A 19,441-nucleotide genomic window follows, 5' to 3' on the forward strand; every position below is an offset into this window, starting at 1 on the left:
GGTAAAGTCCGGGAGGTCGATCCGTGGACACTATTATTGGGTGTCTTACTAGGTCAAATTAGTTAATTAAGTAGTTAAACTAGATTTAGTAATATATAGTAATTATAGGTAACTTTGGGGGGATTTACCGTTTAATGACTGGTTTGTCGATTTTGAGACTTATATCACATTTAAAACCTAATGCAAAATATTAAATATAAATATAACTTATTTTAAAGAGTAAAGTAAATGACAACAAATAAAAGTGCAATAATTAAAAATATAAATAAAGCATAAAAATAAAAGTGCGATAATTTAAAGTACGATAAATAAAATGACGATAAATGAAAGTACGATGAGATATAAAATAAAGGAATTATGCTTATTTAAACTTCCGTAATCATGATGTTTGACGTTTTGATTTTAATTTATTACCATGGGTTAATTGTCCTTTGTCCTGGATTATTCGATACGTCTATCTGGTTTTTGTCCATAACAGTCCATCGGCCATAATTATAAAGTGCGAGTATCCTCGTCAAATTAACCTTATACCCGAAGTCAAATATTCCAACTAATTGAGGACTTAAACTGTAACACGGTTTTAATACTTTGTTAACAATTACACCAATTTTCCTTGTATGTAATCCACCCCTGTTTTAATGAGTCCATTGACTATTAATCCATCCCCGTGTCCGGTCAAATGAACAATTATTAGTACTTATAAATATCCCGCCCATCGTATCCGATCGAGTGCATGTGGTTATTTATAGATACGTCAAATTGTAAATCTTTATATTAAATTAACGAACTATCATTCAGTTAAACAAATATAAAGCCCATTAATAGCCCATAGTCTAATTTCTACAAGTGTCGGTCTTTTGTTCAAACCCCAATTATGGTCCAAAGCCCAATTACCCAATCTTAATATTTAGCCCAACATCACGATTACTTCGGCTTAAATAAGCATAATAATAACTTAGTTACGAGACATTAATTTAAAAAGGAAGAACAAAACTTACAATGATTATTTATAGCGTAGCGTTACAAGGACAGAGTTTCGATTTTAACCCGTAAAACATTCTTACAATAACCCAATTATTATTAAACTTAAATTAAAATTATAATCATAAAATAAATATATATATATATATATATATATATATATATATATATATATATATATATATATATATATGAGAAAGGAAAAGAAAAAGGTGTAGTTTCTTCATTACTCCGTGCCTTGCTTTTATAGGCAAATGATTGATACTGTTGTAGGTGGAATGTTAGCTGGCTACCATTCAAAGTTGAATCAATAATATCTCGTTGCGAATTATTGATTTGAAATTTTCACTTATGACCCTTTAACTATGTTCAATTAACAACTTTTTATTATTTATTATTATTCTTATTATGAATTATTTAAATATTATATTATATTCTTGTGCATAGTTAACTTGTACTTTCTGCTCCGTTGCGTCGAGCGTCGAAAGTTGGTTCATGTCTCGGTTCCGGATTTTCGAACGCCTTTTCGTATAATTTAATATCTTGTACTTTGCGTTTTGCGGCTTGTACTTTTGTAATTTTGAGATGTTTCTTATCAATAAATTGAACCACTTGAATTGTACTTTGTACTTTTTAGCTTTTTGGTCATTTGCGTCTTCAAATCGTCGAATCTGTCTTTTGTCTTCACCTTTTATTATTTAAACGATAATTACTTGAAATTAGAAAAATTGCAACTAAAAGCTTGTCTTTCTTGAAGGATAATGCTATGAAATATATGTTAGTTTTTAGCATTATCAATAAGTAAGTAATTTCTGACAAGAAATGATAAGCAAAACTCGGTAAAAAACAGATACGGTCATAGTCCAGACTCATTAATGCATCCTAACAATTACCTGTTAAATACACTAATGCAAATTCTGATTCCCTATGACCTCAAGCTCTGATACCAACTGTGATGACCCGTCCAAATCCATTTGGACGAATATATCATTCATCGATTTCACAGTGAGGTACTGACCTCTGCATGATACGTTTTGTAAACATTGCATTCTTTTAAAAAGACACACCATAATTGAATATCAAATTCCAAGATTTTTGACGTTTGATGATTTCTACATATAGACAATCACCGTAAATAATAGTTTACAATACTAAATCCGTTGATAATGCAGTCAAAATAAGATACATGGTGATGATTTTGTGAATGCAACGTTTCCTCAAATTAGAGTATGTATGACTTCATGCACATAACTTGTATAACGTATAAGCAAACAGCGGAAGACTTCTAGGAACCTGAGAATAAACATGCTTAAAAGTGTCAACACAAAGGATGGTGAGTCCATAGTTTTAATGTTGCGCATAATATGTATATAAAGGTGGATCACAAGATTTCAGTTTTTTCATCCAGAAACGTTTATCAAATTATTCTACAAGATTGAGCACTCTGGTAACTAAACTTTAACGTCTATATAATAAGTACCCCTGTTTTAACATACATGCAACCAACATGTACAATATACGCAAACCAACGTGTACTAACCTCAAATAGCATACGTCTGTTTTATAGTTTAGGCTAGGGTTTCTATACTGGAACAGACGGGGATGTCAAGCCCGATGGATCCATATACAACTATTCGCGCCCACCAGTTCTTATAACCGACAGTTACTAGTTACCAAAGCTAAGGTATTTTCGGTTCAAACTCATTGTAGGATTTAGTATGTACTTGTATCCATTGCGTTTAAAATAAAGTGCATTTATTCTCAGTCCAAAAATATAGATTGCAAAAGCAATTAAAAAGGTAGCATATGAAACTCACTTAGCAGCACATAAGGTCATTCACCGAAATGTGACCGAAACTCGTAATGCAAAATAACCGTAGATCTCAACCTAGAGAACATATGTTGGTCAATACATGTCTAACAAGCTAGGTCAGGTCATAGTGTATCACAATCCTAATGCTCGAGACCGACATGCAAAAGTTAACAAAAGTTATCTCAAAAGTCAACCTGACCCAATATGATCTTTAAATCTATACATGTTTATTAACATAGTATAAGTCTTGATAATTGAACGAATTTATAGTTTATCAAACTCAAAATATTATTTATTTCAGGAGCTATGTTATATTTGAATTATCATGATAATCGAACATATTTTACTATTTCCCATCGTTTTCCAATACTTGTAAAATCAGATTATAGTGTTTATAAAGCTTTAAAATATGATAAAATAGTCAACTTGACAATTGTTCAACGAGACGTGCCTTATATAAGAATTCATTTACTCGACTAATAATATTTGGAAATTCAATTTATCAATCTCATAAACAAGTTGTTTAAATATCAATTTACAGTTTCAAACACAATTTCAATTAATATTAATCATAATTCAGTTGACCATAACTTTTAATCCGTTTCTCGAAAACACACGATTTCTAAATGAAAAGTTATTAATTTTTTGGCAGCTTTCCAACGACATGCATATCATATACCTTATATTAATAACATATGTATCAAATTCGTGATTCATCATAGACTATCTAACGACAAAATTAAAGCATACAAGTATGCATAAACATATATACTCGTGCACTAGACATGGATACACTATTAAATATATAAAAGATAAGATATGAATGCTCACGTATCAATATTGTGATTCAATATTGCAGGAAAGTACGGAGACGCAACGGAGATGATAAACACTAGTTTGACCTCATAAGCAATACCCTCGAACAATACCCATAACCTTCATAACTATAACCCATAATTTCCTTAGCTTTAACTTACTCTAAACACCATTTTGAAATTACATGGACAGCACTCCGTCGTAATATTTTATGTATAATACTACTAATAATAATACTCCTAACCATAAGATTAATAATAATTTTAATCTTTATAATAATAATAATAATAATAATAATAATAATAATAATAATAATAATAATAATAATAATAATAATAATATAATACAGAGGAAGATAGATGGATATATTTGTGTGTGTGTGCAAACTGAAATCGTCGAGCTTTATAGATGTTTTCCTGAACTGCACCCCATGCGATCGCATGGGTTCACAGGCCTACAGCCATGCGATCGCATGGCCTCTGAATCCAGCTCACATTATTTTTGTTATTTAGCTTGTCGACATATTATTATATTTATATATATATATATATATATATATATATATATATATATATATATATATATATATATATATATATATATATATATATATATATATATATATATTATTATATTCTCGTGTATAGGTGACTTGTAATTTTAGTTCCAATAACTTGTACGTTGTCGCTCGACTAATGTCCCGGTTCCGGTTTTTCGAACGTTACTTCGTATGCTTTAACAACTTGTACTTTACGTTTCGCGACGTGTACCTTTATCAAAATATAGACTTACATTACCAATAACTATATTACCTGAAGTGTATCTTGTACGTTCGAGTGTTTTAGTCATTTGCGTCTATAAATTAACGTCTTAATATATAATAATATTATTTTAAATCAAAACGTTTTATATCTAAGTTAATATTATATTTTCTAATATTTGTAAAATATACATATATTTTCATTTTGAAATAGTGTTTTAATGTAGAAAAATGATTTTTTACTGTAGCAAATAGTGGTTTTCAAAAACACTGTAGCTTTTCGGGTACTGTAGCAATTCGAAAATACTGTAGCAAATTAGTGTTTTACTTGTTCATCTTAAACGTTTTAGTTAACTTATCTAAATATCAATCGAATCAATAATCGAATGTTACTATCGTTTACTAAATAACTTGAAATTATATATATGTATATATCTTTATTTAATATACATAAATCAGTTTTTAAATACACATTGCAAGTTATTTATAATTAATTTTAATAATTAATATTCCAACTTATTTTGTATGTATATATATTTGTAAATAGATAGATATATATATATATATTTATATATATATCTATTTACAAATAGATGTTCATGAATCATCGGTCAATAGTCAAAGATTAACTGAATATATAACATTAGTTCAAAAATTTTGAGAATCAATATTACAGACTTTGCTTATCGTGTCGGAAATATATAAAGATCAAGTTTAAATTTGGTCGGAAATTTCCGGGTTGTCACAACTTATAATTGGGATGAACCGGCCGCGTGCCGAGTATTTTCTATGGTTCTACAAGGGTCAGCAAGGGAGTGGTTCCATAGCTTGCAAGCCCGCAGTATTATCGGTTTTATCGATCTTCGCGATAAGTTTCTATTGCAGTTTCAGTATCTTTTACCGCAAAAGAAGATGCATATCGAGTGCCAAGATATCAAGCAGGGCAATAGAGAAACTTTAAATGCGTTACTTACGCGATATATCTATGAATGCCAAAAGATACCAAGTTTGAATGAGGATCAAAAAATCTCTGGATTTTTGCATGCCATCAATCCGCAAAGACATCCAACGCTTGTGCGGCGTTTGAGAAGGGATGTTCCACCAACTTTTTCTAAGGCGTAACAGGAAGCATATGATTACATTAGAGGCGGTGAGGATAGTGCTATAACCCCTACATGTGGATGGGGTAAGGATAAAAGTTGGCAGGATGATAATGATTCTTTTCGTGATGGAAACAATGATAACCTTCGCGGTTCGGCATATCCAAGGCGAAACGGCGGCGGTAGTTACCCGCGTAATGACAGACATCAAGGTCAAGGCGATAATCATGGATATAATTGGTGCGATCGTTATTCTTCGCGGAAATAGAATAATGAATCTTTCAATATTATCCAAATGTTGACAAAGACACCTAAGAAAATTCTTTTACAAGAAAGAGTGGCGAGGTCTTTTCCTGATCCTCAACCTTTAGCGGAGAATAGTAGGCGTGATAAGTCCAAGTTTTGCATTTTTCATGATGACTATGGCCATGATACTAACCGCTGTCGAGATTTGGCAGAATTAATTGCGAAAGAATTTGAGCAAGGTAAATTGGACCATTTGTTAGCTCAAGGTGCTACGAGTACTGCAAACGTGATGCTCTTGCCTGCAGAGTATAATGGTCCACAGGTGCCAAATGCTGGTGCGATAGTTCAAGCTGATCGAAAAGCTCCCGCAGTGAAAAATTTAGGGGTTAAAATGGTAAGCAAGAAAGAGAACTTGCGTGAAATACAGTTTATTAATGTAGTGGAAGTTCACAGAGAAATGTCAGTGTTTCAAGTATTTGAGCAATTCGCGAATTGGCAATGCGCCTCTATTACTTTCCCTCCTATAAACGTGAGCGCGGACCTTGATAAACCAGTGGTGGTTTCATGCTGCATTGAGAATACTGGTATTATAATAATGAATGTGCATGTTAATACTGGTAGCAATGTGGATGTCATGTATGAACAGTGCTTCAACAAATTGCCTGCACATGTTAAGGCTTTGTTAAAACCTACTGCTGTTACGTTAGCTAGTTTTTCAGTGGAATCAACTTGGCCTATTGGTCAGTTGGAATTGCAAGTTGAATTGGTAGATGAACGCGATGAACTGCTAAAGCAGCAAGCCTTGTTAAACCTTTATGTAATGCGTAATCAGACTAGGTTTAACATGACTCTTGGGCGCACTGCTTTGAGCATGTTTGATGCAATATCATCTACGTTGCATGGAATGGTGAAGTTTTCTACTTGCAGATGCATCGGTACGCTAACATCGGTGGTAATTGAACCAATATGCGCGATGATTACTGCTCGGGAAAACATTGGTATTGAAGGGCATGCGTCGCTCACTGAATAGCATAAATGTTTGCAGTAAAAAACATTTTAAGTACCTGATTGCTTAATCATGTTTTAGTGAATGCGTACTGTGTTACATTGTTTTTATGAATGATTGTCATTCTTTGAAAAGTGAGGATAAAAAGAAATGAATTTGTGTTTTAGCGTTTGTTTCTATACAAAGCAGAAAACACTGAGTGTGGCCACGCGCAGTGATAATTTTGCAGAATGCAAACGTTTAAGTCTCACAACACTAAATAAAATTCTTATGCAAAATTCAACTAAGTATTCGCGGAAATTCTAAAATATATGGCATTATTTTGCTAAGTAATGATAAAGCCTACTTATGCAGTAACAATGCGAATATTTCATAAAATTTTACCTTTAAAGCCAGGTGATGAAAATGCCCACTTGGGCTAAGTAATAAATGTTGCGAAAGGATAACATTTCCTAAGTATTTGATTTTTCCATACTTAGATGCTTCGCAATGCTAATAAATTACCTAAGGATCGCTTTGGCGGACTTAGAAGATTCATAATGTATAAGTTTATACAAGTACAATTTGTTTCGTGAAAGTACATATTTATTATGTGCACAATAATAAAAGTTGGAAATTGTAATGGACAATTCTAGGTTATGAATAAATTGGATAAAGCAATATATAAATAAATAAAGTTGCAACTGCGAAATATAAAGTTTCATTCATAAAACGCTATGTGAAGCGTATTGAAATACAAAAAATGCAATACATGATTGCAGTTACAAATGTACAAATCAAACAAAAGTGCTACAGCTCGAGTGCCTTAATGTCTTCAAAGGTTACATTCTCCTTCCGACTAATTTCCTCTAATGCTGGTAATGATACGCATATCCGCATGACTATGCGGATTACGCATCCAAAGCCCCGAACCGTACACAAATTTCCATGAAAGACATATGGCATTGGTATAGTCACACTCTATGTACCTATACCATCTGATGCAAGTTTCGTATACTTGTATAAGGGTCCAGTATATTCTAGAAGAATGTACGGTATAACCAATTCGGATTCTTTTCCTTAAATAACGAGAGTTAGTTGGGGATAAGATTACATTTAATTAGGGAAGAGATTCCATTGAAACCCTAATTCGTGAGCCTATAAATACATAGCTCATAAACCCTAAAAACAGGTTCAGTTACTCATACGTAATAGAAAGCATACATCATTATCGTACAAACAAAGCTTCATACGATCTAAATATGTAAATACTTTCAGGTATGTCTCGAACAATAAAACCTTCATCTCTTTGGGCCACTCAACCCCGTATGCTGGGTTGTTGGTGGACTCTCAAATCGGCCACCCTGTCGGAATTGAAACAATACCGATTTGGGTTATCCACGACTAAGCGTCAGAGGTCCGAATGTTGTTAGTCCTTAAACCTTATCATGCACTCAAGCGTAGGTTCACCTTGACCTCGTAAAAATATGCTTGATCATTTGGCGCCATCCGTGGGACCGGTTATATGAAACAAATAAGATAGGAATTTATGTTGTGTATAATTAATTATATGTATCTTCTTTCCGTAAAATGTTTTTGTTTAATTAATCGGTCACTTTCAGGTTTTCAAAATTATCACGGAGAATGGGTGGAGGAAGTAAGAATGAAAAAATCAGGGGCGATCGGATTCTCCCGTAAGTCCAGGGTTTCAAACACCTACAGTGACTGTCATGAGTACACCATCGACGCCACCTGCACCAGTCAAAGGCACATCGAAGCCTTCATCGACATTAAACGTCAAAACAGGACCAGTTGCATTAGAAACAGTCCTAAAAGAATCATCTAAGAATTGGTGGCACTCTCTCGATGGAAGCATGTTAGAAACAGGAACAAGCTTCAAACAATTCGAGGATCTACCTCCAAAAAATTTGAGCTTCGGTTCTCCAAGTGAAACCATTCCACCAGGTAACCATTCCACCAGGTTTCAAAGTTAAAACTACCTATGTGGGCACCATGCCAATCATCACTTTGGTTGAACCTGAAACTCCCATTGAAAGGGTTACCACCGAGAATGCTTAGCAAAGAATCAGGCAGATGGGTCTGAGAAATCAAGATGGTTCATATATTATGCTGACACTGCAACGAGGGTCAACGACGTATGCGTCTTCGTAACCTATCCCTAATGTTGCAAGCAACCAATATTGCAGGACGCAATACGTCTCGACCCAACCGAATAGTTTTATATCACAAATGCAGCAAATCGCACCGCCGCATTTGGCACCAACTTTTAATGAACCAGCAAGAGTTCAAGAATTCATGAACAACTGAAATAAAGTTCCTACAACTGAAAAGCAGTAATGCAAGGACAAAAATCTAGGCAAAGTCTCGAGCTAGCTCCTACAACTGAAAAATTTGTACCACATATTTTAAATCATCCCTTCATAGTAGCGCCTGTGGTACCCTTAACGTTGGGAAGTTACGATGGATTGTCAGATCCAGACGATTTTTTGCAAAAATTTGAAGGAACCGCAAGAACACCTAGCTGGGGTGACACAGTAGCATGTCATATGCTACCAATAGTACTGCAAGGGGTAGCGAGGGAATGGTTCAACAATTTGCCAGCGCAAAGCATTATAGGTTTCGCGGATCTGCACTCAAGATTCCTATTGATTTTTCACAACCTGCGCGCCCGTAAGAGAACACATGTTGAATGTCACGACATTAAACCAAAACAAAAAGAAAGTTTGGGGGAAATCATCGACAGGTACACCAAGGAAGTGGCCAAAATACAAGACCTCCCGGCGAGTCAAAAGGTGTCCGGCTTTATACATTGCATAGACACCGACAGACATCTCTCTTTGTGGCAACGATTGTGCAGAAGAGTACCAGAAACTTTCGCGGAAGCTATAAAAGAAACGCATGACTGTATGCGTGTGCAAGAAGATATAAAACAAAATCTCAGAAGCAACTCTTTGAACATGGACATTGATGACGATTACTATCGGACGCAAGGGAGAGCGTCAGAACATGGCAAACGATATAGTAATAGTGGGCCGTCCTGAGGCGGTAATTACAATAATGATAAATACCGCAAGTTTAACAACAACAAAGGGGGAGGAAGTCAGAGGTACAAAAATAATCACACCGACAACGTTGCATTAGTAAAAGATCTTACAAAAACGCCAAAAGAAATTTTAGCTACAGAGGCAGTATGCAAAAGCTTCGACCCCCCGGTACCTTTGTCAAAATATGGGAACAGAGATAAAAGCAAATTTTACGATTTTCATGATGATTATGGTCATGAAACCAACGAATGTCAGCATCTAATCCAAAAGGTAGTTGCTGAACTTAAAAGAGGAAGATTGGAACACTTGAAGAAAAGTGGAAAAACATCAAGTGAGAAGCCGAAAGGAGAAAAAGAGTATCCATGGCAAAGGAAGAATGATGGAAGGGAAACGGATAAAACCATTAATATGGTAACCAGCGGATGAGCAAATCAGAGGCGCAAGTTAGAATTGTCAGAAGAGTGGGAAAACACTCCCATCATGTTTCCGGCCATAGCGCAGGAACCCTCGGATGCGCCCATCACAATTAAAGGGCGCGTTAAAGGTTGCGGGTACATCATAAAGTGATTGCATGTAGACACTGGTTACGGTGTTGATATAATGTACAAACATTGTTTCCGCTTGTTACTGGGAGTGGTGCGAGCTAAGCTAGTAGCTCCTAGCACCGCGTTATCAGGATTTTCTGGGGAGTCCACATGGCCAATTGGGATCATCGAGTTAGAATTAGAGCTGGTAGATGATGATAATAAGGAGTTAGTAAGAAGTACAACAGTAGAATTTGCTGTAGTAAGGTCTTACTCGAAATATAATGCACTTTTAGGGCACACAACCTTGTAAAAGTTGGCAGCTATCCCTTCCATAGTGCATGGCCTTATCAAGTTCCCAACACCATTAGGAATTGTGACGATAAGGTCAGAAAAACAAGATGCAAGTGTTGTAGCTGTAGAACAAGCTGAGAAACAGCCAGGTGAAGAAGAACAGCTTCGAAGCTACATGATTATCGCAAACCCGCGATATCTGGAGCAAAAAATTAAAATCGGCGGAGGATTATCTGATGAAATAAAGTTTAAGCTTCGTAACATATTGTAGTGACCCGAACTTTTCCATGTTTATATATATATTAAATGAAATTGTTATTTACATGATTAAGTGTTTCCAACATGTTAAGCAATCAAACTTGTTAAGACTTGATTAATTGAAATAGGTTTCATATAGATAATTGACCACCCAAGTTGACCGGTGATTCACGAACGTTAAAACTTGTAAAAACTATATGATGACATATATATGGTTATATATATAGTTAACATGATATTATGATAAGTAAACATATCATTAGGTATATTAACAATGAACTTCTTTTGTAAAAACAAGACTACTAACTTAATGATTTTGAAACGAGACATATATGTAACGATTATCGTTGTAACGAAATTTAATGTGTATATATATCATATTAAGAGATATTCGTACATCATAATATCATGATAATATAATAATTTAAAATCTCAATTGATATTATAAACATTGGGTTAACAACATTTAACAAGATCATTAACCTAAAGATTTCAAAACAACACTTACATGTAACGACTAACGATGACTTAACGACTCAGTTAAAATGTATATACATGTAGTGTTTTAATATGTATTCATACACTTTTGAAAGACTTCAAGACACTTATCAAAATACTTCTACTTAACAAAAATGCTTACAATTACATCCTCGTTCAGTTTCATCAACAATTCTACTCGTATGCACCCGTATTCGTACTCGTACAATACATAGCTTTTAGATGTATGTACTATTGGTATATACACTCCAATCATCAGCTCTTAGCAGCCCATGTGAGTCACATAACATATGTGAGAACCATCATTTGGCAACTAGCATGAAATATCTCATAAAATTACAAAAATATGAGTAATCATTCATGACTTATTTACATGAAAACAAAATTACATATCCTTTATATCTAATCCATACACCAACTGTAGCGACCCGACCAAATCATGTTTGACGGCGCCGTCTACTTAGGTCCCGTTACGTGGTCATAAGTCTTTAAGACAAAGTTTGACCAAAATATGTCGCCTTCATTTCAAAATAAAGATTGTTCCCAAAGTTTACAAGAATTGTTCAACCAATAGTTAAGTTACAACGTTACAATTCGAATGAAATCTAGGCGACACGGTTTAAAGTAAAGTCAAAAGACGCTCCATGAAATGCACATATACTCGACATCCAATGCAAGTATCAAATAATGAGCGGAAGCATGTATCATGTATCGTTCAAGGACCTGAGAAAAACATAGAAATCTGTCAACGAAAACGTTGGTGAAATCATAGGTTTAAGTAAGTAAGTACAAGTGAACCACAAGATTTGCATCAATGAAATAATAGTAATACATTCCAAAAGTTTGTTTCACGAGCACCCAATTATCAATGCTTAACATTTCCTTCCATTGAACCTCATCACTTAGTGCTAGAACATACACTGTTTCTCGAAAATATATTTCATTCGTAAACGGTAGCGAACCGTTTGAATGAGGGTTTGTCAAACCCATATGGATCCATACAACATAAGTTCTCGCTTACACCCGGCAAGTGTAACTAATGATAATCGAATTGAGGATTTTGTTCTAAACTCGTATGTAGAATGTTTGTTTTTCCTGTACTTGTGTTCACTTAGTAAAGAAATGTTTATGTTTTCTCATCCCAAATGTAAGTTCAAAAAGAGTAAAAGTGGGACTATGATCTCACCTTGAGTGCACGAGTAGTAAAGTACTTCGACAAGTAAACGTGTGCAAAGAACAATGCTAGTCTTGACCTAAACAAATAGGTCGTATCAATAACGGTAAACACGATAGGTCAAAGATGTTCAATTAGTCCTATGGCTCGTTACGACTCGATTATTTAGCATGTGAAATCAAATTGTCAATTTTCATGCAAGATACAAGTATATAAACAAGTTAGGAAGGTTGCAAAATCGTTTGGTTAAGTTTGACAAAAAGTCAAACTTTGGTCGGTCAAAGTCAACGAAAAAGTCAACACGTTCGGGTCGTGTCCCGAACTATTTTTCTGAGGTTTTTAATCATGTATGAACATGCTAGGACAGGTTACATGTGAATCGGAGGTGCGTAGCATAGCAAACATTATTCGAAAATTGACCAAGTTGGACAGACCCAAACGGCGCGCCGCGCGGGTATATGGCGCGCCGCGCGGGTACCTGTGCAGAGAATTCTGGCAGTTTTTAAGTTTTATGCACGAACCTAACTTCAAACAATCACCATTTATGATCCACAAACAATCAATACAAGTATCTTATACCGTTGGGAAGGTAATTTGACGAGGAAAACAACTAAACACATTTCATCAATCAATCTACCTATTACAACAACCAAAACCGCATCTAATGCTTAACATTAACCGCATACAAGTTCATAAATGCAATTCAATGATTCGGGCAACCAATTTACATGAATGATATGCCGTTTCGAAGGTAATCAAGCATACAATCGAACTAAACACTTACCAATAATAATCCATGGCATTCAATGCATCAAAAGTCCATTTCAAGTTCATCAAACCCTAACCCAAATTCACCAAAATCACTAATCAAGTTCATGAAGTTTTCTAAGGCAACCTACACATCAAATTGAAGCTAGTGATGCTAGTAACACAATTAAAACATCAACTTTTAACATCTAACAACATATGATCATCCAAAATTCAAGAACAACACACCAAAATTCAAGTTCATGCTAGTTACACTAAAACAACGAGATCGAGCATATAAATCATATATTCGTGTTAGACTTGAGCCATAGACACTAATTAACACTTTTATAAGTTAAAAACATCAAGAACACAAAATCTAGTGATTTTAGAAAGTTACCCAAATGAGATGAAGTTGGTACCAAAATGAAGAGGATGAAGAGAGGATCACAAATATGTAGTTTATTTTGTTGTAAGCCTCCTAGATCGAATTTAGATGATGGTTGAATGAATTTGGTTTTGAGTGTGTGTTCTTGCTAGAGAGAAAGAGAGAGAGATGGAGGTGGAAATGAATGGGTGAAAGGGGTTTGACCCTTTGACCAAGTCAAGGGTTTGATCCCTTGTCAAGTTTAGTCCCTCAACTTTCGTTCGGGTGCGGGAATTACCTAAACGAGATAATTTAAAACGCGTATCAACGGGAGATGTTATAAACATATAACGGACTTTATATTAGTATAACGGAAAAGTAAATGGAAAAAGGCGGGATGTTACATTACCTACTCCTTAAAAGAAATTTCGTCCCGAAATTTAAGTAGGCGTAGTAGTCGTTGTTTCTTCCTCGAGATCTTGCGTTTCCGAATTCACGAATAGATGAGGATACTTCCTTTGCATTTGATCTTGTCTTTCCCAAGTAAACTCGGGTCCTCTTTTGGCATTCCAACGAACCTTGACAATCGGGATTCGGCTTTGTTTCAATGTCTTGACGGAGGTGTCCACAATTTCAACCGGTTCCTCCACAAAATGAAGTTTGTCATCAATAGTAAGTTCTTCGAGAGGGATGACGATATCGGGTTCGGCAAGACACTTTTTCAAGTTAGATACATGGAAGGTAGGATGAACGGAGTTCAATTGAGGCGGAAGATCTAAACGATAAGCAACGGTTCCAATACGCTCCAAGATTTCGAAAGGACCAATATACCGCGGATTTAGCTTCCCGCGTTTCTCAAAACGGATTACACCCTTCCAAGGTGCGACTTTTAACATTACTCGGTCACCGATTTGAAATTCAAGATCGTTGCGTCGTTTGTCGGTATAGCTCTTTTGACGACTTCGGGCCGTCCTAAGCCTATCTCGGATTTGAACGATTTTCTCGGTGGTTTCGTGAATGAGTTCGGGTCCGGTGATTTGCATGTCGCCTACCTCGGCCCAACAAAGAGGTGAACGACATTTGCGGCCATATAGCGCTTCAAAAGGTGCGGCTTTAATACTCGCGTGATAACTATTGTTGTAAGAGAACTCGGCGAGAGGTAAGTGCTTGTCCCAAGCTTTTCCGAAATCAACCATGCAAGCTCGTAACATGTCCTCTAAGGTTTGAATTGTACGTTCGCTTTGTCCATCGGTTTGAGGATGATACGCGGTGCTCATGTCTAAACGCGTTCCCAACGCTTCTTGCAATGTACGCCAAAATCTAGAAACGAAACGGCCATCTCGGTCGGAGATAATCGATAAAGGTACACCGTGTCGGGCTACGATCTCCTTAATGTAAAGTTGTGCAAGTTTCTCCATTTTGTCCGTTTCTTTCATGGCAAGGAAGTGTGCGGATTTGGTGAGACGGTCAACAATAACCCAAATGGTATCATAACCGCCCGTCGTTTTTGGTAGCTTGGTGATAAAATCCATCGTTATCCTTTCCCACTTCCATTGCGGGATCTCGGGTTGTTGAAGTAGTCCGGACGGTCTTTGGTGTTCGGCTTTGACTTTGGAACATGTCAAACACTTGGAAACATAAGTAGCTACGTCCCTTTTGATGTTCGGCCACCAATGTAGTTGTTTAAGGTCGTGGTACATCTTATTGTTACCGGGGTGAATCGAGTATCGTGACTTATGGGCTTCATCTAAAATAAGGCTTCGTAGATCCCCATAACTAGGCACCCAAATTCTTCCGGCGAAATATCGGAGTCCGGTTTCTTTAACTTCGAATCGAGAGGTGAGGACGTTCAAGTGTTCGAGAGAGATGTTTTCATCCTTGAGAGCCTCATCTTGGGCTACCCGAATTTGGCTATTAAGGTTGGTGTGAATGGTGATGTTTAAAGCTCGGACACGGAGAGGCACCGCTCTTTCTTTTCGACTTAAGGCATCGGCTACTACATTTGCCTTCCCGGGATGGTAACGAAGCTCGCAATCGTAATCGTTCAAAGTTTCGATCCACCGTCGTTGTCTCATGTTTAGTTGCTTTTGATCGAAAATGTGTTGAAGGCTTTTGTGATCGGTGAAGATAGTACTCTTGGTCCCGTAAAGATAGTGTCTCCACATTTTAAGTGCAAAGACAACGGCTCCGAGTTCGAGATCATGTGTCGTATAGTTTCGTTCATGAATTTTGAGTTGTCGAGAAGCATAAGCAATGACTTTCGTTCGTTGCATCAATACACACCCAAAACCATGTTTTGAGGCATCGCAATATACAACAAAGTCATCATTGCCTTCGGGAAGTGACAAGATAGGAGCGGTGGTTAGCTTCGTTTTCAAGATTTGGAATGCGGATTCATGTTCGGTCGCCCAAATGAATTTCTTTCCCTTGTGAGTCAATGCGGTTAGAGGACGTGCAACCAAAGAGAAATTTTCGATGAATCTACGATAGTACCCGGCGAGACCCAAAAATTGACGAATGTGAGTAGGAGTAGTAGGAGTCTCCCATTTGCTAATGGCTTCGATTTTCGTTGGATCGACTTTAATGCCTTGGTCACTTACAACATGACCAAGAAATTGAACTTCCTTTAACCAAAATTCACACTTGGAGAATTTGGCATAGAGTTGTTCTTGTCTTAAAAGTTTAAGCACAAGTCGGAGATGTTGTTCGTGCTCTTCTTCATTTTTAGAATAGATCAATATGTCATCGATGAACACAATAACAAATTTATCGAGATATGGTTTGCACACGCGGTTCATAAGATCCATGAACACCGCCGGTGCGTTAGTGAGACCAAATGGCATGACAAGGAATTCATAACTACCATAACGAGTTCGGAAAGCGGTTTTGGAGACATCTTCCCCCTTAACCCTCAATTGATGATAACCCGAGCGGAGATCGATTTTCGAATATACACAAGACCCTTGTAGTTGATCAAAGAGGTCATCGATGCGAGGAAGAGGATATCGGTTCTTAACCGTCAATTTATTTAGTTCACGATAATCAATGCACATTCGTAGGGATCCGTCTTTCTTTTTAACAAACAAAATCAGAGCGCCCCAAGGTGAATGGCTAGGTTGGATAAAACCACGATCAAGTAGTTCTTGGATTTGACTTTGCAATTCTTGCATTTCAGATGGAGCGAGTCTATATGGTGCACGCGCTACGGGTGCGGCCCCCGGAATAAGATCGATTTGGAATTCAATCGGTCGATGAGGTGGAAGACCCGGCAATTCGTCGGGAAATACATCGGAAAAGTCACTAACAATTGGCACATCATCGATATGCTTCTCATCGGACTCGACTTTCTTAACGTGGGCAAGGATCGCAAAACAACCCTTACGGAGTAGTTTTCTAACTTTAAGGCACGAAACGAGATTGAGTCTGGTGCAACTCTTATCGCCATAAACAATCAAAGGTTCACCATTCTCGATAGGAATTCGGATTGCGTTAAGATCACAAAGGATGTGAGATTTCGTTTTGACTAACCAATTCATACCGATTATTACATCAAAGCTTCCTAGTTCCATGGGTATCAAGTCAATTTCAAATTTCTTACCCAAAATGTTTAACGCACACCCCCGATAATATGTGTCGGCACTTAATAGTTTCCCGTTAGCCACTTCAATGGTATAAGGGGTATCTAATGGAAGAGGTGGAGTGCTAAAAGAATGAGTCAAAGTCTTGGATACAAAGCATTTATCGGCACCTGAATCGAATAAGCAAGAGACATAAGAATTGTTGAGGAGAAACGTACCCGTGACTAGTTCAGTGTCATCCCGGGCTTCCTCGGTGTTGATGTTAAAAGCTCGGCCGCGCGTGTTGGGGTTATCTTTCTTCTTTGGGCATGCATTTCTATAATGACCCGTTTGGCCACATTCGTAACAAGTGCCCGTCTTTGGTGCATTGGGCCACTTTCGAGCGACGGGAGTGGCACTTTTACAATCGTTGGCCTTATGACCAATTCCTTGGCACCGATGGCAAATTAGCTTACTACATTCGCCAAAGTGATGTTTGTTGCATTTGTTGCAAAAAGGTAGATTCCCGGCATAACCCTTCTTGCCGTCGAAAGTGAAAGATTTCTTGGCAAAGTTGTTGTTGCTTGATTGGGAGGGTTCCCACTTTCTTTTGTTGCCGCCCGATTTATCCTCGGCCTTAGGTGCCGGAACTACGATTTCGTCAACCGTTTCAATTAGTTGGCGAGCCATGTTCATAGCGGCTTGATGAGTAGTGGGTTTGGATGACATCACCCCTTGTTTGATGCTTTTTGGAAGACCGAGCATGTAGAGCTCAATCCTTTGAGATTCGGGGTTAACAAGATTAGGACACATCAAGGATAGTTCGGCGAAGCGTTGATTATAAGTTTTAAGATCGTTTCCGACCGCTTTCAAAGCTCTTAGTTCTTCCTCAAGCTTTCGGGTTTCTTCGCGCGAAAAATATTCAACAATCATCTTTTCCTTTAGATCGGCCCAAGAGAGGGCATGAGCTTCATCGGTACCCACCGATTGAACATAGGTGTTCCACCATGTTAGAGCAATTCCGGAAAAAGTGTGAGTGGAGTATTTGACCTTGTCTTGATCCCGGCAACCGCTTATGCTAAAGACGGCCTCGGTTTGTTCAAACCAACGAGTAAGCACAACCGGTCCCCCGGTTCCATCAAAAGTGTGAGGTTTGCACCCCATGAAAGCTTTATAGGAGCATCCCTCGTTTGAGTTTCCGGCTCCATTGTTGTTGTTGTTGTGGTTGTTATTATTATTGTTGTTGGATGAGTGACCGGCCATGGCCGCATCTACGGCGGTAGCTATCATCCGTTCGAGAGCTTGTTCGGGAGTTTCATTGCGGCGTACACGACGAGGAGCCATTGTTCCTTCAAGACACAAGAATATCATTGATTAGTATTCTCAATAATACTAACCGTGATATAGAATAAAGATAAGGAGAAGAAGAAGTTTTTTTTTTTTTTTTTTTTTTTTTTTTTTTTCGACTCGCCTTAAATTCTTTATGTCATAATGCCGGAACGTTCATATGAGTCACCGTAATATAATCCCGGAAATTATATTACCCTGATTCATATGTGCATTCGACATCATTTCATATAGTCAAGGTGGCGCGTCAATCAAATTAAACAACGTGAGATTAAGATGAACTAAGAGTAGATATGAGTAGAAGCGTTCGAGTATAAATGCACAAGTAGTCAAGTAATTCCTACTTCAAGTCTATATGCCGGTTGTAGTCTAGACTCACCAATGTACCCTATGACTCGAGGTTGACACTAATGAACTCTAAATCCCTACAACCAACGCTCTGATACCATCTGTAGCGACCCGACCAAATCATGTTTGACGGCGCCGTCTACTTAGGTCCCGTTACGTGGTCATAAGTCTTTAAGACAAAGTTTGACCAAAATATGTCGCCTTCATTTCAAAATAAAGATTGTTCCCAAAGTTTACAAGAATTGTTCAACCAATAGTTAAGTTACAACGTTATAATACGAATGAAATCTAGGCGACACGGTTTAAAGTAAAGTCAAAAGACGCTCCATGAAATGCACATATACTCGACATCCAATGCAAGTATCAAATAATGAGCGGAAGCATGTATCATGTATCGTTCAAGGACCTGAGAAAAACATAGAAATCTGTCAACGAAAACGTTGGTGAAATCATAGGTTTAAGTAAGTAAGTACAAGTGAACCACAAGATTTGCATCAATGAAATAATAGTAATACATTCCAAAAGTTTGTTTCACGAGCACCCAATTATCAATGCTTAACA

General features: G+C 37.0%; 2 protein-coding genes across 2 annotated transcripts; both read left to right on the forward strand.

Moving 5' to 3' along the window:
* Positions 1 to 5,765: 5,765 nt before the first annotated feature.
* On the forward strand, positions 5,766 to 6,746 carry LOC139863849 (uncharacterized). The gene has a single exon (XM_071852450.1). It carries the CDS (start codon positions 5,766 to 5,768, stop codon positions 6,744 to 6,746), a length of 981 nt encoding a protein of 326 aa, XP_071708551.1.
* A 2,312-nt stretch (positions 6,747 to 9,058) lies between these two features.
* LOC139863851 (uncharacterized) lies at positions 9,059 to 10,192 on the forward strand. Its single transcript, XM_071852451.1, has 3 exons — positions 9,059 to 9,465; positions 9,580 to 9,743; positions 9,864 to 10,192. The coding sequence occupies exons 1-3, from the start codon at positions 9,059 to 9,061 to the stop codon at positions 10,190 to 10,192; spliced, it is 900 nt and encodes a 299-aa protein (XP_071708552.1).
* The last annotated feature ends 9,249 nt before the right edge of the window (positions 10,193 to 19,441 follow it).

This window comes from Rutidosis leptorrhynchoides, chromosome 8 (assembly GCF_046630445.1).
Source record: "Rutidosis leptorrhynchoides isolate AG116_Rl617_1_P2 chromosome 8, CSIRO_AGI_Rlap_v1, whole genome shotgun sequence".
Classification (NCBI taxonomy): Eukaryota; Viridiplantae; Streptophyta; class Magnoliopsida; order Asterales; family Asteraceae; genus Rutidosis; species Rutidosis leptorrhynchoides.